The sequence below is a fragment of the Chionomys nivalis genome, chromosome 14 (assembly GCF_950005125.1).
Source record: "Chionomys nivalis chromosome 14, mChiNiv1.1, whole genome shotgun sequence".
Taxonomy (NCBI): domain Eukaryota; kingdom Metazoa; phylum Chordata; class Mammalia; order Rodentia; family Cricetidae; genus Chionomys; species Chionomys nivalis.
The window spans coordinates 30315391-30336167 of NC_080099.1; the positions used below are offsets into that span (position 1 = coordinate 30315391).

General features: G+C 36.8%; 1 protein-coding gene across 10 annotated transcripts in view; it reads right to left on the minus strand.

Moving 5' to 3' along the window:
• Nucleotides 1-881: 881 nt before the first annotated feature.
• The window catches only part of Csnk1g3 (casein kinase 1 gamma 3), an 89656-nt gene continuing 69760 nt past the window's right edge, over nt 882-20777 (minus strand). For 6 of the 10 annotated variants that reach the window (XM_057788637.1, XM_057788634.1, XM_057788635.1 and 3 more), the window contains 3 exons: nt 9395-9501; nt 8875-8898; nt 882-3199 (listed from right to left, as the gene is read on the minus strand). In XM_057788637.1, coding sequence (XP_057644620.1) covers nt 3145-3199; nt 8875-8898; nt 9395-9501 — 186 coding nt within the window. In that variant the 3' untranslated portion in view covers nt 882-3144. The remainder of the gene's footprint in view (nt 3200-8874; nt 8899-9394; nt 9502-20777) is intronic. The other 4 variants (XM_057788639.1, XM_057788638.1, XM_057788643.1 and 1 more) reach the window with 1 other exon arrangement.

Consider the following 20777-nt stretch of genomic DNA (forward strand, 5'->3'; position numbering starts at 1 on the left):
CAAATAAACCTTTTCCTCCCCAAGTTGCTTTAGTTATGGTATTTCACCACAGCAACAGAAACCCTAACTAAAACAAACATAGAACCCAGAGGGTGACATCTATCACTTTCCACACTGATTTGAGGCAGGTGTCTACTAAACCTGGAGCTAGACTCCAACAAGCCTCAGTGATCCTCCAATCACTACAGAACATGATGCTGGGGTAACAGGCGCATGCTTAACTTAATTATACTGAGTTTTTATAGGGGTTCTCAGGATTTGAACTTAAGCTCTCAGGCTTATATAGGAAGCACTTTTACCTGCCGAGGCATCTTCCTGATCCACAGGCTTCTATTCTCATTTTTTTTTTAAAGTCTCTGGTGCTCGATTCACATATCAGTCATGGGTTTATCTTCCCTACATCATCCTCAGTAAACAAGACTCCATCAATACCATTTGGTAAAACTGCTTCAAGGGCCAACATTAATGAGAAGTCCAATTACTGTTGCAAATATATGCTCCCCATCTGCAACGACTTTATTCACTTAAAATTAATTAAGAGCAAACTTCCATAAATAGCATGACTTCATTTTTAAAAAAGGAATAAAATCGTTGTTTATTCCCTTAAGTTATTAGAAGACAGCTTTAACTAATTGCTCTATTAAGTAACTCAGAAACAAATATACATTAAAAACTGCAAACAAAGCAAGCTTAGATCCTTCTTGTTTTGTGTTCCTTACAACTGTGTTCCAAAAAAGAACAAAAAACAGAAACAACACAACAAAAGCAGGTTCCTTCTGCCTCTTACAGAAATAAACCAACAGAAGTTAATTTTTAAACCACTGTGCAGCAGTGAATCGCGTTAGTTCTCTCATGGTTAGAGGACAGGGGAAAGAGCGAGTTTAAAAAAACTACCTTTATTTATTTCTTTTTCAGTTACATACTTTTAAACAGGGCTGTGTTTCAGTATTCAGACATTCAGGCAATGTTGACTTCATTAGTGTTGACAGAAAAGAAGCATAAAAATGCAAAACATTGTTGGCTTAACCTGAACATACCTGCATCACCTATCACTGACCAGTTTGTGTGCCAGAGACTTATTCTCCGACACTGAAATGGAGCACTTAAAAATATTGCTAAAAAGCAAACGTCTACACACTGGCCTTTGCAGCAAATGAGGGTATTCATACTTTTAAAATATTTAAGTCCATAATTGGATTAATATACACACCTTCTTATGTATAAGGAGTTCAGATCATATAAACACTGTACAGTCCAAAAAACCCTACTGAGAATAAAACTAAATAGGCTTATGATAAGAAATACAGATATCGCATGTATTTACAAATATCATAGACACACAAATTTGGTCAAATACTGTAAAGAAGTGGTTTCACATTATAAATGGCCAAAATATCCATCTATCTTGCTCAGAGCAAACAAAACCAAAAATTCAGTATTTAACTCCTGAAGTTTAGACATCATGACAGTATATCAATAGAATGGAAACTGCTGACCAAATATACAGCAAACGTTTTCTAGGTTGAATATAGGTCTTCAAGATCAAGAAAAAAGATTGCTCATTGGATTAGAAGAAACAATGATAACAATGTCCTGATTCGTGATGTTCATATGGGTGCCCAATTCATCAAAAGCAACTCATTGAACTTTTGGCTAATAAGAAAAATAAATTACGAAATACAATTAAATACCTGCAAATTCAATAATGAAGTAAAAAAAGGTGGATTCATTTCCTTTAATATATATTTTAAATGTTACCTTGAGACAAAAAATAAATAAGCATACCTGAAGGTTCACACTTACGACAGAGAAGAAACTTCAAGGACAGAGCAACAATTTCATAAATGAAAGAGGACGTGTGATGTGATCAACAGTATCTTCCTAGCCAGTCTTTTGTTTTCACTCTTGAGAAACAGAAGCATGCCTGTGTCCTATGGCTTCAAATAAAGCACACTTGCAAAGGAAGGTCTTACTACTAACAGAACTGTTCCTTGTTCGTTTGCAGCACTGTGAAAGCTATGGGGGCAAAGCACCTGGCCCACCCTCGCCAAACAATCTCCCATCATCAACACGATGCTCAAGACAGGAGAGTCCAGAGAACTAGCAAAGCTGAATACAAGAGACTACTGTGCACAGAGGGCAGTAGAGTGACCCAGTGGTTTCTGCTGGGAGTATGTTTCTTTCCTTTAATTGAAGAACTACATAACAAACAGCCACCACTGTATGGCACATCCTCAGACTTCTGCTTCTGGGAGATGTGGCCACCCAACAGCAGGCTTCAGGGGCTCCAGCCTTACACACTGCAGTAAGTTTCACATTTATTTCCTTTCCTTAGTGTATTTTTCCAACTCCAACATACATTACTTCTCCAGTATTCACTTTTTTTTCTATCTAGCATACATTATCACTTGGAAGCATAGAGTGACATTATACAAATCGGTGCTCCTGCCACTTCTGCAGCTGTGCTGTACACAGTGGAACAACAGAAGCTGAGCTCTTTTTTCCCACATTTCTTCTGGTTTATTTACCACCACCGTTTGCCAGTCCCATAGTGCTTTTTCCTCAGTGCTTTTTCCTCAGTACCTCTGGGCAGTGACTGTACCTTGATTTCACAGAGAGAATGTCAATATGAGTCATGAATAACAGTACCATAAGTCATACTGAAATCAATGCAGATGTCACAAAATAGGAACTTTTCATGAAAGCTGTTTTTAATATTTGGGCAACTGTTTTGTCTCCTGCACTATCCATTGGGAAAAAAATTCCTGTTTGATTATGCTTTCATATAAGACATAAAAAATCAAATTAGGTGCAATTAATTGACACTTAGACACCTGTATTGTTTTCTGTAACAGAAGAGGTTCTGAAAAATGTCCTCTGGAACTGTGTTCATCAACACCACGTCATTGGTCCACTCCATTCAATGATGGGCAAAGCACTCACATCTGATAAAATCTTAAAGCTTCCATAAAGTTAAATTAGGAGGAGAAATGAATGTAAGACAACCACAGAGTGAAATGTGAAAGTATGACATTTCTGTTTCAAGAGTGAGTCCTTGAAAATATATGTGGTCACTACAGAGATGATTTAATCACGAGACAGCATATGAACATGTAAGTAACTCCCCAGGATCTCTGTGTCCAGTCATTTGTGACGTTGTATGGTTTTCCTTTTCCTTCGTTTGAAAAAACAACAGCACCTGCAGATGAAGAAAACATTTCTTTATTAGAAAAACACTGAAGTTATCAGACACTGAATTTATCATAGTAATTTCGATGGTCATAAAAAGCAACAGGCTCGTGCAGGATAGACAGTGAACACATCAGCGAAGCATTGGTATTAGTGACCCGATGGCAGCTATTATGACTATTTCCTATCAGCACGCCTTTCAGGGATAGCAGGACATTCTGTGTAACATACGAAGGAGCCAGTAAGTCCAAAAGGCTTTGCTTCAAGAGGTGAAGAACTACAGTGCTCCGACTCTCAACTGATCTGTTGTCACATTTCACTCAGGACAGTCAATCGTCTCGTCTCGGTGTGCAATGCTTTTATAAAGGTTCATCTATACAGTCTGCTCCCTTTCTTTCTGGTAGTTTTGATTCCTGAAGCCAGTGTTACAAAGGCAATAATGACCCTACTTCATTTTAGTAGAAATAAGTTTAGAATGCAAAGCAAAACAAAAAATAACATTGATTAACAATATTTCCTACTATATTTATCAAGAGAGAGAGAAAACAGATTAAGTACAACATTAAGATTGGCACTTGTTTTAAGGTTTCTTTTGGGAAGGCAGGAGGGCAGACTCTCAAATGGCCCAGGCTCAAAATCAAATATAACTGATGATGACTCTAAACTCTTTATCTACCTGCCTTTACCCTTTTGGCTCTTTTAGAGTCAAAACTTATGTTAACTTATTTAATTTTTATCAAAGTAATTTTATACTTAACATGTAAAATAGCACAGCAAAGGTGAATTCATTTTATAATTCAAAAACTATATATTCTAAACTTGTTTTAAATGTTTTTTAAAATATAAAATTCAAAAACTATATATTCAATCCTTGTTTTTTTCCCTAAATAAAAACATGTACAATGTAAACTTTACCTCACTGCAGTAACCACCCAGAAAAGTCTGGAATGAGCAGGGGAGGGGAGTGTGAGTGTGTGTGAGTGTGTGTGTGTGTGTGTGAGAGAGAGAGAGAGAGAGAGAGAGAGAGAAATATTCATGGGCCTAAATTAGAGAGAGAGAGAGAGAGAGAGAGAGAGAGAGAGAAAGAGAGAGAGAAATATTCATGGGCCTAAATTAGAGCTACTGCCATAAAACAAAAACTAAGTGGGGGTGGGGAGAGAGGGAGAGAGAGAGAGAGAGATATTTTCATGGGCCTAAATTAGACCTACTGCCATAAAACAAAAACTAAGTATAAAAGACTGTTTCAGGAATTAGAAAACCAGTTCCGTTTACTTTCAACTATATGCACCTAATACTTTTTCAAATCTCAGATACATAAATTTTCAAATATAGAAACACAAAGGGACCCTGCTCAGTGGGCAGAGCCCTGGATTCAATCTTTAGTGTCACTAGTGTCTGACACACAGCGTTTGAGTTGAGTGTAGAATACATGAGACCCTGTCTCAAATAGACAGTGTAAAATATTATCAAGTAAATCTTTCAATTACCAGGAAACATTCACAGAGTAAAAGGTAAAATGGGGGGGGGGGGGTATTTAAAAGAAAAGAAATAGGGCTGAAAAGATGGCTCAGCCACTAAAGGCTAGGCTCACAACCAAAAATATAAAAGAAATAGACCAAATATTTAAAATATTCAATGTAAGCAATATTTCAATGAAAATTCAGTACTGTTTAATATGAAGTCCCTGGTCCTTCCTGATTTAAGTGTTTCTATATATTCTTATTTGACATTTCAAGCTCCAAAGTATATTCCTTCAAAATTTTTCTACTAAAAAGGTATTTGTATCGCAGAAGCTTTTTACAATGGGAAATGTAATGCAATTCAAGTTTTGATAAATAGGCTATTAACTGCTAGCTTGTCCACACTGGGGCTGTAGTCAGATGCTTCACTTATTTCTCTGGTTTTGTCTTTAGTTAATGAAAGTTCTTTCCATTTGTTAAAAACTTTTCTTTCTAATGCGAGTATTATGGCATAAAGAAAGTATGCCCAATCATTTATTTGAAACTAAATACAATTTTAAGAAAAAATCTAATGGCACAGGTTCTCTAAATTCAAAACTACATTAAAGCATTGTCCACATAACTTTAGACTAAATCCCACTAACTAGGATGGCATACTATTAAAGCAATTACCACCAGAGGGCAGCATTGATACATGCTCTATGACTGCATCTGCCCACAAAGCAGTGGCATTAAAGGAGGAAGTTAAAATGTTAACCCCTGCTGGTTTTTAAGATACAAGCCATGTGAAGCCAAGCTGATTCAGTCTTGGTGATAAAGAAATCACCCTCTCACTTATTTTCTGCTTCCAGGCACTCAATCTGAAAGGAGGCTGTTCTCACAGCACTGTCTTTGTCTGCATTTACTGCTCCTTTGAAATGATTCTTTGATTTACTACCTTTTCACACTAGGAAGAAGCTACTAATAGCAAGTTGACAGAAACAGCCCATCAAATGAGTGAAAAGTTGCCACTCGTTTAGTATTTGTTGAAGGATTTGCCTCATTAACACAACCAAACCCTACAGTAAGATCTAGTTAAAATTACAGGTAGGCTTTGAATCTAGAGTTCTTTACCCATGGGCCACAAACTACTGTAGCCTACAAAATGCACATTTCAGCACACTGTGAGGCTTTTCAGAAGAAAACTGGCCTGGGATACATTCTTAAAATGCTGAGTCTGAATCTCAAGGTTAATACTTGACATAGCTTCTGTATCTAATAAGACATTCGAAAGAAGGTTATTAACAAGAGGAAGACTTTAGCTTTCAGAACTGAAAGCTATCCCAGAGAAACAGTGAGGCAATCTGAATCCAACACCAGAGTAAACAAACTGGCAATTAACAGCCTATGCCATTAAAATCCATCTTCAAATCAGTGAGCCAAGCTCGGCTTTGCTGCTCACACCACACCTCCGTTCCACTTCACTTACTGCCCTCCTTCATCTAGATTTGCTGCTTTCTTACACACTTTTACTTCTCTCAATCAAACTGAAGCATGATTTCCTGCCTGGATCTGAGGTTCTTCCCTATGCCTTCTACAATGACTCATCGGCACCACCTTTGGTAGAGACTATTCCTGCATCCAGCCTGTACCACCCACTCAGGACTTCAGAAGTCCATCTCTCCAGCGCTGGCTTAAAGAGCATATGCAAAAATACCTTTTATGACAACTAGTATTTTCCTGGCAAATAAGTATTTTACCTTAAAATTAACACCCATACTGCAATGCCTTATCTTTGGATTTCTTATTTACTTATTTAATGTTTGTTTTTCGAGACAGGGTTTATCTGTATAACAGCTCTGGCTGTCCTGCAACTCACTTTGTCAACCAGGCTGGCCTCGAACTCACAGAGATCCACCTGCCTCTGCCTCCCAAGTGCTGGGATTAAAGGTGTGCACCACCACTGCCTGGCTTGTTTAAAGAGAATTTTAATGAAGAACTTTAAGGACAAGAAATTCTGAGGATTCTTGCAACTCAACTAGAATAAAGTCACATATAACTTTATGACTTTAAATAACACATATAAATAACATGTCATAAAATTTGCCCTCATATGGTGTACAATGCAGAGACAAATAGTCTATTTACAGAATTGTACAGACACCAAAACTACCTAACTTCAGAGCTGCCTCATTCATTCTGCATATCAGATATTTACATTACAATTCATATCAGTGGCAAAATTACATTTACAAAGTAGAGACAAAATAATTTTATGGTGGGAGTCACCACAACAAGAGGAGCTGTATTAAAGGGTTGCAGCATTAGGAAGGAAGGTTGAGAACCAATGCCTTAAAGGAACCCTGCTATCATCAGTCCCTCCCATTTTCTTCTCTGCCAAAGACAACCACTACTTAGTTTGCCATACTTTTACCACTGCCCTTTTCACAGTTTATGTAAGTGGCGCTAAATAATTCATGGCATTATTCTGCTCCTTTCACTTAGAAAAATTTTCAACCTTACTTCTTTGTATTATATAATAATGTATTTCACGGGTATGGTAAATTGCTTTAGTGAATTACTTACTAATAATTTTTTTGTGGTTTTCTATTTTAACCACTGGGGATCTAAAGTTAAAAAGTGCCTTATTTTCAATACATTAAGAAAGACATCATGATGTGAGAGATGTATAAAGAAAAACAACTGGCAGATTAACAAAACAGTAGCAAAATACAAAACATCAGAATTACACTGAGGCTGGAGGGAAGCAGGAAATAGTAAGAGTAAGCAAGCTATGAAGGGTTTTGATGTCATATCAAGAAATCTGGACACAATCCTCCAAGGAATGGATAACAGTCCCTTCAGGAACAACAAGCCCATTGCTTTCTTCACCCTTATCCTCCAATGCCTCTGCAGAGAAAAACCAGCCTATCTGCACGCATACATACCCTCTGCAGAGAAAAACCAGCCTATCTGCACGCATACATACCCTCTGCAGAGAAAAGCAAGCCTATTTGCACACATACATACCCTCTGCAGAGAAAAGCCAGCCTATCTGCACGCATACCCACAGGCATCACAACTAAGTGAACCATGTATTATGTCATTCTTGGAAGTCACCTTTCTAATCATCTAGTCAGGAAGTGATCCTCTTCTTTACAAGTTTCAAGTTTTACCTTGTACTAATATCTACTAATGCAACTGAAATCTCAGCAGTGTAACCACTGAATGAACAAATGGAGAATGGATAATTAGATCAAAAGTAACTCTCTGGAAGGAAGTAAGCACAGATACCCAGGCTTAACCAAGACTGTGGGACAGAGATGGAAGAAGCAACAGCCTATGAAGAGCACAGATGAGAAGGTCACCAGCAGCGAGTGAGGAGGAAATAAATAGGTGTGATAATAGCGACAAAGTCCCTGTATGTGACAGACAACCTAGCCTCACCACATCTACTATTTTCCAACTCCCTATGAGGTGGATATTATTAGCAGCATTTTATGAAAAAAGAAACAAGGCCTTAAAAAGTACCACACAACCACTCTATGTCATAACTGTCCTTAGCATCATACCTAAAATATATAGTTTTCTCAGTTTTCAGCTAGCAAATCAGTGTTTTTTATGGATGCAAGTAAAATGACCGACAGGCTTCAAAACTGAATATTTAAGGCTTTATTCACAGCAAAGCTGACTCAAATTTTGTCTTGAAATTAAGAGAAGCACTTAAACACAAAATTACAACTGCAGGCAAATATCAGAAATAACTAAAATCAAGTACCATTTCTCCCAGGAAGAATATCATTAAGAACCATTAGAGGATGTTTACTAGTTAGAAAATGAAATAAGATTTTAGTAATATTGTAGGGGAAAAATATGTATTCAAAAATTGAAAACAGGGAAATGTAAAGTTTAATTCAAAACTTAACCTTCTACTTAAAATAACACATAAAAACTCCCATGTTATAAAACAAATGCGCAAGCACAAGCAGTTGGCAAATCATCTATGCAGTTAAAAAGTGCCCCAAACGATGTAACTTAAAGCAAAAAAAAAAAAAGCTGCAGCAGGCAAAACAGCTCCTCAACAATTATTTCTTGCTTTTCAGAGCTAATGTTATTGTCATCAATTAATTTTCGGTTTTACCAATTATAATTTCTAAGTTAAGAATTTGTTTATATTAAATGGTGCTAAAATTTTGCAATTATAGTCTGTGGAGCTATTTCTGCCTGCCTACACTTGAGAACTCACCACATATTCAATACTTTCTGGCAGCTATACACAGAAAAACAAAAAGAAAAGAAAAAGGGAGAGAGGAAGAGAGAGAGAGATCATCAAAAATAGCCCATAATTAAGTGATCACATTGTTCTGCATGCTTAATTTTCCAAGCAGCATTACTATAATTTACATCTTAAAAATTAATCATAAAGTAACATTAAAAATGCAGCATCCTATAATGCCAAGTACTTAAACTTATAGAAAAGTAATAGATACAGCAGTAACATCAATGCTCCTAATATTAAAAGCAAAAAATGTACTATTAAGTTTAAAAGAAAATTTGAGCACAGTTACTAAATTACAATTTGTGTATTAAGAAAGTATTCACTAAAGTAGCAGCACTTTAAACAGTGATTAAGATAATCGATTATATCATTTTTTGTATGCTCTATTCCCTACAGAAAAAAATATGTGGAATAATTGTATGTAACTATAAAGTTCATAAATGCAAAGTTACCAACCAAAAAAAATAATGAAATAAACAAAACATACTTGGTTTCATCCATCACTTCTACTTCCGTAGGGGCTGTGATGGGTGCATTTGATCGTCCTGCTGTGGGATCATCTGTGTTTAACTCTCCATTTGTAGAACTTACAACCTGTTTAATAGAGAGAGAAAGAATATTTATGTATCTCAAACATATACACATAATCCTGTATACTAAGTAAAGATTAAGGCATTTAAATTAGAAAGTTAATATGAGAAACACAAAATAATTAGTGGATCAAAGCCATCCAACATGTGCTTTTGACTTACTTCCTTTCCATCTTAAAACTTCTACTTTCTGCTTCTCTCTAGACACTAGCTCCTACACTGAGGTTTCCATCAGTTCCTCTTGTGTGCCCATCTTCTTTGGCACATTACATATGATTGACTTCCCCTCCTGTAATCTGTTATCACTGAGACTCCAACTCACACTGCCCATTTTAAAAAAACAACAGTACCATTCATACATACAGCTTAGTGTGTAGACCCACATCTGATCTGTAAGCAGGTCCTCTGGGACACTGCCCCAAACACATATCCTATCTAATGAGTTCTCACTACCTCTTATTACCAGTAGGACTCCAGTACCAAAACCATGTGATTTCTCCTAAGGAAAAAAAAACAAACAAAAAAGCCTATTAATTAGTCTTCTGCTCTGACTTGCATTACAAGTAAAATACATTATCCACACAGCAACCAGAGTGCTCCTTTTGAGGTATAAAATCTCACTGAGATAGTTCCCTTCTGAAAAGTCCCAACCCTTGGCTTCTCATTTAACTTATAATAAAAAGCTGTATTCCTTACCCCACATGCTACAGTTCCATATAACCTACTGTCCGCCTAACTCACTAATACCTCGTTAGCTCAGCTGCTTCCACCTAACACAAAAGTCAGGCATTAGCACTGTACACTGTCACTGGCTAGGGTTCTAACTCTAGCCAGACACCTAGGGGTGGTCTTATTATGTCTCAGATTCTCAGAGAGCACCTCTATGACAGGCTTTTTCTAGCATATGCCTAAAATTTCCATGCAGAAACAGTCTTTAATGCTGCATTTTTTTTTGACTCTTTGTATAAGCTATTTGTGTTGATTTTCATTCAATTGTTTTTATGTTCAACATATGGTATCTCTACGTAGCCCTGGCTCTCTTGGAACCTGAACTCACAGAAACCTGTATGCCTCTGCTTTCTAGGTGCTAGAATTAAAGACACATACCACACTGGGCTTCTTTGTATGTTTTTGGTTTTGTCTTGATGTTATTTCCTGATTTATCTATTTTGTTGTTAATAATCTGCCTCTATTAAAACTGTTTCATGCTGGGCGGTGGTGACACACACCTTTAATCCCAGCATTTGGGAGGCAGAGGTGGGAGGATCTCTTTGAGTTTGAGGCCAGCTTTGAGTTTGGTCTACACGAGCTAGTTCCAGACATGCTCCACAGCTGAAACCTTGTCTTAAAAAAAAAAACAAAAGCAAAAGCAAACAAAGAAAAACCCTGTGTTTCATGAGAGCAGTAATCTCATCTTGCTCTCTAATAACATGACACAGAAGACTCTACTTATTTGTCAGAATACATAAATATAACCATCATGAATGATATTCTAGGACTTTTAGGATTATAATAACAAAATTCCTAAATTATCCACGACTCTACAAGCTCATTTAGTTACCCTACTCTTTTCTTTCCTCTTAATGTTAAATTGGAAAAGCTGGCCACACCTCACAGTTCACCCATTATCCCTTATCCCTACAGTTCACCCAATTCACTTTCGCCTGATCATCACCCGGTCAGCTCTGTCTTTACTTTCAAACTGAGAATTCCCTTGAAAACAGCTAGTTAAGTCTGAAAAATGTATTCTGTAAGCTTTGCTCATTCCTCATTTTCCTGCACAATTTCTGTATTTTTTGGCACCACTTGATCACTCTTCTCTCTATATAGACTTATCTAGAGTCTATATTAAGATGGATTCATATCCAAAACTAGCTGTACCACTAGCAGCTAAGCAAGCATGAGAAAGATACCTTGATCTTGCTAAATCTTGGGGTCCTCAACTATGAAACGGAAAATGGTGTCTACTTAACTGTCAGGCTGGAATGGCCAGTACATATAGCTAGAGATCAAGCAGTGGTGGCCATCAGCACTAGCAGCCAGCGTTTGAAGAGGTACGTTACAAAGGAAAAATGAAGGTACAATGCTACAGGGAAGCCCAAATCAATCAACTAAGCAAATACATTTTTAAAAACTTCATATCAAATTCTAAAAAACTGGTCTATTTAGCTGACATTTCTAGAATTATGACTAAACTAGAAGGTTGAAATATCAGTGTTTTTCAGGCTGACTTGTTTTCAGGGAAGTTTATAAAAATGTCAGATGATCTTAAGTTTGGCATTTCAGAATGTAATCAGGTATCTTAGAATTTACTGTTATAATGCTTAAAGACATTTTAAGACATTCTGCTCTGACATTCCAACTTTGAGGGAGAAAGGAAACCAACCATATAGTAGTTAGTATTTTAAGCAATTAACTCCAGTTTCACTGCGAAGTTTCAGAGGACAGGAGAAGAAAGCCCACTAGCAATTCCAAAAGCCATTCTCATAGTCAGATAAGACAGAGGAGGCCTCAGACAAAGCAGCACCTCTGTCACCAAAATCTGTGGGAAGAGGGTTGAGAGGAGTCTGCTGTACCGTCCAGGCTGTCTCTGCCTCCCTACTGCTAGTATCACTATAACTGGCTCATGGGCAATGATTTTCAAAAGCAAAATTAATACTTTCCACATAAAAATTCATAAAAATTACTTATACCACTACCTTTCTGGTTTCTATTTTATTTCTCAAAGGCATGGCTACCAAGTGTATACCACAGGTTCACAATATTAATGAATCAGACAGCCAGCTATCCATTAACTATATCAAAAATACTAAAACACATATCAGTATTCTCTAAGACATTCATTAAAAACCATGCTAATATGTGAGATACAGTTAAAAGAATATTTTTCAGAGTTTACTGAACCGATGCTAGTAAACACTTAAATCACTACATACTCTGGAAACTAGAGAATAATTGATAGTTGTCACTTTAAAAGATGATACCACAGTAAAATGGGTTTCTCATGGACCACAAGTATGATTCGCCATAAGCAGTTTTTATTCTTTCAATCAAAATAAGGCAGATTTTCAATTTAACTTTCACTAAAAGAGACAGCAATTGTAGCAAATTTCTCTGAGTATTCAAATCTTTGGATAGGTAAAATGTTATCAAAACAGAAGATCATAATAAACGAATCATACTGATTCATACCAATGTGACTCACCAGGAAACTTCCTAAACTAATGAGGGTGGAACTATTTACATGATAGAAACAATAACTACATCCTTCCATAAACACTCTTTTGCAGATATCAGTACCCCAGAAAACTATGGAGAGAAGAATGAATTATAAGTCACTCAATTTTGTTCATTATAACTCTGAATTGTTAATGACCTGATACAGAAAACTAAAACTAGCTTTAGAAATGTCTTTAGAAAGCTCACATATAGAATAAGCACAACTGAGAGCTCTCTGCAAGTGAAAATCACTCTTCTGTTTAGCCATGTGTGCTTGCTGCCACTACAGGATACTTCTGTTTACATCATTTTTATGTTAGTATTATCTGTATTTGAATCCGACACTAAATACGTAAAGACAAAATCTACTTATTACAACAATTTATATTATTATTTCATTTTTCTTACCAGTACCTGACTGTGCATGTCTTTTAGTTCATTTGTGATTCTATACCTGTCTTGGCCTAGATTCTCAAAAATAAATTTCCTAAGGTGCAAATTCTCAAAAATAATTTCCTAAGGAGCAAATAAAAAACTTCCAACCGTAAAAAATTCCCAAGCAATCAGGTCATTCAGCACACTAGTATCTTTAAGGTTTTTCTTCTTCCTTATGCTTATAGTTGCCAACTATCACTGTAGAATCCATTTTCAGTGGTGGTAAGCTAAATGAAGATGTACCACAATGAAAGGCTCAGCTACAATGGAAATGGAGATTACTACTATCTGTTAAGATCAGGATATTTTAAAACCTAGTTTTAGAGACCTGATCAACAAGGTAGGAACACATCAAACTGGGGTGGCAACTATGCTCCTAATTCCTAGCCCCCAGATCAACTAAATTCTACTTTCTATTATATTTCAAATCTTTCCATTTCTCTCACCTCTACTACTCATTCCTGCAATTCAGCTATAGACTTTTTTGTTTTGTTTTTCAATTTGGTTTATCAAGACCAGATTTCTCTGTATAGCAGCCATGGCCGTACTGGAACTCTCTGTGTAGCCCTGGCTGGCCTCGAATTCACAGAGACCCATCTGCCTCTGCTTCCTGAGCACTTGGATTAGCACTACCACGCCCTACCGACTTTTTTTTGGTTTTTTAAAGACACCTGTAACACAGACTGTAGGTCTTGAAGTTGTGGCAATCGTCCTTCAGCCTCTTAAGTGCTGGGATTATAGGCATGAGCTACCACACCCTGCTTCAGCTATAGACTTTTCATAGTTGTGTCTCTGACTCATGCTTCTCTCCCTTTAATCAAGTCTTTAGCAAAGTAATCTTTAAGCTTCCAGGGTAAGCAGACAGGTTGAAGCTGCTTCTTTGTGACAGGATGAAGACAGGGCAAGGTAACAAAATTTAGACTCCATTCCAAAGAGATACTGTGGAAGAACACTGCAAACACAAAATCAGAGAACCAATGCCGAACATAGATGCAGCAAAAGGAAGGCCCTGCAAAGCTCTCCGGGGAAGGAGGGACAGAGACCCTGAACAGCTCTCCAGGGAAAGAGGGGCACAGAAGTGCCATCTAAAGTTAAGCAAGGAGACAGAGACCTTGGTGAAAAGAAACCAGCAACCCTGCCTAACAAACAAGTACACAGTCTCCACAAGCCTTAGTACTTGAGAGTTTAGATAGTGACTCCTCTGGTATAACAGTTATCAGTGTGGAAGAGGTCCTTTCTTCCACTTCTCATACCTCAGAGGGCTGAGGCCAGGTATCAGTTTAAGAGGCAACCTGGTGTTTAAGACTAAATTACCCTGGGAGCCTGATAACAAGGAGCAATCACAGTCCAGGAGGAGCCTGGAACTAACCCAACACAACTTTAAGTGAGGGATAATTACAGCAGACAGTCTTAAAGAGTCAGCAACCTCAGCTGGGGCAGCAAAGGGTATGGTGGCCAGTAAACTACCCTCAATCACTAAGAACTTGCCTATCACCTAAGAATTACTGGGAATTCCAAGAAGCTCAGGCCAGTCATCAGCTGATAAGCTAGTCTCTGAAACCACATATCTGCCACAAGGTTCACTGCCACAAGGACTGAGAACTCTAACGTACCAGTAGACTGCTTGAAATCTGCGACCTACGACAGAACCCAATACTGGGCAGGTTTTCAAAGAGTACAAACTTCCAGGTGTGGTGGTGTATGCACAGGCAGTGGCAAGCTGATTCTCTGTGGGTTCAAGGACAGCCTAGTCAATGTATCCAAGTCCAGGACAACCAGGGTTACATAAAGAGACCATGTCTCAATAAACAAGCAAACAGTGGGAGACTGGTCTAGCTGTGTAGGTCTGAATGACATGCTTGCTTCTCCAGCTCCCCAGTACACTACGGAAGTATCTCTGACTAGAACAGCTAGACATCCCAGGGTGTATAAAACAGACGGGACCAGAAAAGAATCCGTGTGGTCCACAAACTGCAAAGCTAAGATGGCTAACAGAGTCTCCTGCCACATACAGAAAAGAAGGTACTAAAAGGAAAAATAGTTTTGTCAGGTAACCTCACACTCGTCCAGTCCTGGTTCAGCACAACTCAGAAGGGAGAAGAGAGAAAAAAAACAAAACAAGCAAACAAGCAAAGCGACTCTCCAGTTTCAACAGATCCCCACCCACCTTCATGCCTCTTCCTGAAGACACCAATTCCATTATTTTTAAGTGAGCTAGCTTTTTACTGAATAGTCACCTACAAGCAGTAACCTTCACAATTCCTGTTACTTCCACTCCCCCAACAACCATATTTTGATTCCTTCTTCTCCTTTCAAATTGTGTCTGGGTTTAATGTTGTGTCCTCTGATGAAACTTCTGCTCTTATGGACTGGGAAAAATCTATTTATCTTCTTTTAATTCATATTTTTAAAGATTATTAGCATATATTAATTAGACATAAAACAGGTTTTATTATGCCATTTTTACCCAGTTATATAATGAATTTAATTGTATTCATTCCCATTACTCTCATACTCTCATTCCCCTCCCACTTCTGCTCATCTCCTTCCTCTTCCCAGCCAGACCTCCTACATTCATGTCTTTTTTGGCATGGGGGGAGGGGACTGGAGTCCTATGGGAACATGAGTTACAGGACACTTGCAAGAGTATGGGCAACTAACAAGTGGCTACACCATTAAATATGACTCCAACTTTGGGACCCACAAAGGTACTCTAAGATTCCATCTTCTTCCCTCTATGCTTCTCCATTTCCCTCTTATTATGCTTTCAGCAGTATCTTAATTTTACTTTATGTGTTTAAAAAGGGCTTTTATGTTTTTATTTTTAATAATAATTCTTACATTTGTTTAGTTTCTTTATACATTTTCTCATTATTAGGCAATATTTTTAGCTCTTCTTTCCTCTTTCTTCATAATAGTCTTCCCTCTTCTTCCTTTTCCTCTTTTATTTAACCCTGCTTCTCCTCTGTTATTTTCTTTTTCTGTTTCCTTCCTTTAATATTACAGAACATTACATTATTTTTGCCATTTTCTGTACTACGGTCACTGGTAGTGCGCATCAGGGGGCTTTAACTGATATTAAGTACATTTCTATATCATATATATTTTTTAATTGCTGCTCCTACATCAGTAGGTTTTCTACTCTTTGAATGGTACTGGGGTTGAGTTCAAAGGAACTGCTCCTTAAGAACAACCTGAAATACAAACGCAGAGATAAGCAGCAGACACAGCTGTCACAAGACAAACAAAAAGGCAAGGCAGCACAGTGAATCCAGGAGACCATAAGCCACTGAAACAGTTGAAATGTCAGACAAAGAATCCAGAATCTATTTCTAAAAGCAACAAGTGACTCCTAGAAGGTAAGTCCACAGTAAGAAAATCAATCCAATATACAGACACAAAAATCAGCAACCTTCAAGAAGGCCAGCAGGAACAGAGAATCAGTGGGGACAGGTGATGGGGACTCTGGAACTCAGTTAAATGGTAGAAAACATCACCACAGACCAAGTAAAGCTGGAGAAAGAACAAAGAAAGGCTGAAGAAATACTAGATTCAAACATAAATGAAGAAAAGATAAGCCAAGCATGACAACAACATGAAAGAATTCTAGGACTTGATCAAGAAACCAAACCAAACATCCATGGGGTAGAAGCTTCAGCTGAGATAAGAAGTAATAAAAGAAGGGATTAAGAGGATGAGACAAAGTATCAATGAAACAAAGGAGTTGCTTCTTTGAAAATAAACAAGATTGACAAACCCTTAGCCAAATTAATCAAAACAAAGAGACAGAAGAGGAAAATATAAAATTAGAGATGAAAAGGTGAACATTACAATAACAATGAAATCCAGAGAATCCTTGGGGAATGCTCTGAAAACCTCTATTTTAAAATGATGGAAAGTCTAGAAGAAATGAGTAAATTATATTTATATAGTACCATCTACAAAAATTAAATCAGGAGGATTTAAACAACATAAACAGGCAACAAGATAGAAGCAGTGATAGTTTCCTAACAAAGAAAAGCTCAGGACTGGAGAGACTCACTGCCGAATTCTCCCAGAACTAAGAACAAATGAACACTGGTGTTTCTCAAATACTTTTCTAAAACAGAAAAGGAAGCAAAACTATCCCAAGTTAATTTTTGAAGAAAATGTTACAGATACCAAAAACAGATAAGGAAACAACAGAAGGAGGAAAGTGTCAATTTCCTCAATAAACATACATGTGAAAATTCTCAATAAAATACTTATAAAATTGAATTGAAAAATATTAAAAAGAATACTCCATGATTAAATTTACTTTATTACAGGAAATGTATGAAATATTTACTATATACATATAAAATAAATGCAACACTATACGTAATATACTTGGGGAAAGAAATCACTGACAATCTTACTAAATGTAGAAAAGACCTTTAACATAGTTCTGCGCCTCTTCATATTAAAAATTCTGAATTAACAAGGAATAGAAGGAGCATGCATCAACATCATAAAAACTATAAATATGAAACATTATACTAAATTGAAAGAACTAAACACATTTCCTCTAAACATGATCGTGAATGAGATAAAGATGTCCGGTAACTCTACTTCTATTCAATACAGTGCTTAATGTTTTGGATAGATCAATACAGCAACTAAAAAAAAATAAAAAGACATACAAATGGGAAAGGAAGAAATCAAATTACCCCCATTTGCAGATAACAGAGTTCCTCTATACTTCAAAAGACCTCAAGGATTCTAGTAGAAATTCTTACATCTATGAAACAATTTCAGCAATGTAGCAGGGTACATAATCCACACTCAAATCAGTAGTTCTTTTATACAATAACAAACTTGTTGGGAAAAAAAGGAAAAGCTTCATTCACAAGTGTTTCAAAGCAAAAATATCTAGTCATAAAACTAAGCAAAGAGATGAAAAATTACAATGAAAAATTTATAAAGAAATTTAAGAAGCTATAGACAATGGAAAGAATTCCCATAATCATAAATTCACAAAAGCAGTATTATAAAAATGGTTATATGACCAAAAAGGTTGCAAGTTCAATGTAATCTCCAACAAAATTTCAATGACAGTCTTGACAGAAAGAGAAAACAGTTTTAAAACTCATACGGAAGCTTGAAGGCCTCAAAAGGCCACAGTAATGACAAGCACTAAGAGCAGTGGTGGGGGTACAGATATCAAATTATACTACAAAGATTAGTAATAAAAACAGCAGTGTGCTGGAACAAGAATGGACACACAAACCAATGGGACAGAATAAAAGGTCCAGAAATGAATGCACACAGCCACGGCAGACACTGGGGTAAAGACAGCCTTTTCCATAAACGGTGCTTAGAAAACTGCTTGTTTGCATACAGAAGAATAAGAATAGATATATATCAATCACTCTGCACAAAAATCAATTAAAATGGATTAAAAGGCAATGTTAAATCTAAAGCCATGAAACTGCACAAGGAAAGAAAGGGAAAACAGTTCCAGAAATAAACATCCAATAACTGCCAGTCTTCTGCATAGGGAAGAAAATCGGCAGAGTAGAGAGGCAGTCTACAGGAGAAAATGCTTGTCAATTATGCATCTGAATGAGGGTCAGTATCTAGAATCTGTATTTTAAAAACCTAAAAGAATTAAAGACCAAAAGCTCAGATCATTCTATCAATAAACTGGCAAATTAATACATTTTTAAAAACAAGAAAATACAAATGATTAATAAACATAGGAAAAGTACCAAAAACCCTTAGCTGTCAGGGAACAGTGACTGAAAAGCACATCAAAACTCCATCTCATCTTGAGTTGAACCCACTAGAATCAAGTAAACAAGGCCAGGCAGGGTGGAGGCAAAAGCAGGTAGATCTCTGAGAGTTTGAGGCTGCTGGCCTGTGTCTACACAGTGAGACCATGTCTTAAAAAAAAACAAAAAGAAAAAGAAAGCAAAATCCCAACAGCATTAGCTAGTAAGGATGGGCTCGGGAGGAAGGAACCCTTATACTCCTCTAGGGGGCCAGTAAAGTAGTGCAACCAATGTAAAAATCAAGATGAATGTTCTTCAAAAATCAAAAATAGAATTAGCACATGATCTAACTGTACCACTTCTAAGTATATACCCACAGGAATCTGAGTTAGAATACTACAGATACCTGAGAACCTATGCTTACATAGCAGCCACCTATGTAACCATCACAAATGCACATCACCAAATGAACAAACCAGGAAAATGAGATAGACATAGACAACAGATTGTGTGTGTGTGTGTGTGTGTGTTTTGCATGTATGAGGGTGGTGTGCATGATTGTGTATATGTTTTCCCACATATCTAGAGGCTGGAAGTTGACATCAGGTATCTTTTTAATTGTTCTCCAGTTTCTTTGTTGAGAAAGTGGTGTTTACTGAATCCAGAGCTCATTAATTCAGTTAGTCTAGCTGATTAGCTTTCCTAGGGATACTGTCTCTGCCTGAGGTTACAAGCATGCACCACCATGACTAGCTTTACATAATCCTCTTTATGTTTGCCCAGTATCTTCAGAATAAAATTCAAAACTAATAACAAGGACTATTATATCTTTCACAATTTACAACCCACAGGCCTCCCAGTTTCAATTCTTACCAACACCTCTATCTACTGAGTTCAATTCTTAAGTGTCTCTCTCCTCACCAACTTTATGCATGCTGTTTTCTCTGCCTGAGACACTCTTCTTTCCCCTACTGCCTTCTTCAGCTGATAATCACTACTGATACTTTTGTATTCAGAGTATTTTTACATGAAAATCTGAATCATTAATTCAGGCCATTTTAGGTTTGTTTCTCTGACTATTCTCCTCGCACTCTGCTAACTACCTACCACAGTCTCCTGTCTCTCCATTCTTCTTTTCATTCCATGAGTCTAGAACAGTAACTAACACAAACAGTTTGTAACAACATAATAGTAACTTACATAAATATTTCTAAATAATAAAGAGCCAAAATTATGAATGGGTACGTCTCTTTCCCAGTCATATCCATTGCAATGGTTCTATGGACTAACAGAGATAGGCACACTAAATCCAGTGGCTTTCCAAAACATACACAGGCAAGAACAGACTCAAAATAACATCTTCAGATATACTAATTTATTCTTCATTCTTCTAGCAGAAAGAGTTTTTTGAATAAATAGCTACATATTTTTATATTTCACTAAATAAATATAAAAAAGAAAAAGTGAATTTGACAATGTTTTCTTTTGGTTATGTCCTTATTCTTCAATTTTAGGAAATGAATAAAATATAACTTCACTGATTAAAAAAGTAATCAATTGTACTTAGCACTTTGAAAACCTCAGTCTCTATATAAAATACCTTTTACAAAATTTTCACAGCGAAATCAAGGTGAAAATATTGTTAATATCCTCCTCCTTTTACTGATAAATAATCAGCATACAAAATTTGAACCAAATCTATTGTACTCAACAACATCATCATTTTGGTAACATGTATATCTGGTCTGTTAAATTATAATTAATCAGGACAGGAGAAAGTTCAAGTTTAGACTCTGCTACTTAGCATCTATTAAAAGATCATCAGGGGTAGGAATATGGCTCAGCTTCTACATATATGCACATGGGCACACAATCATTGGAACACGTGTATCAC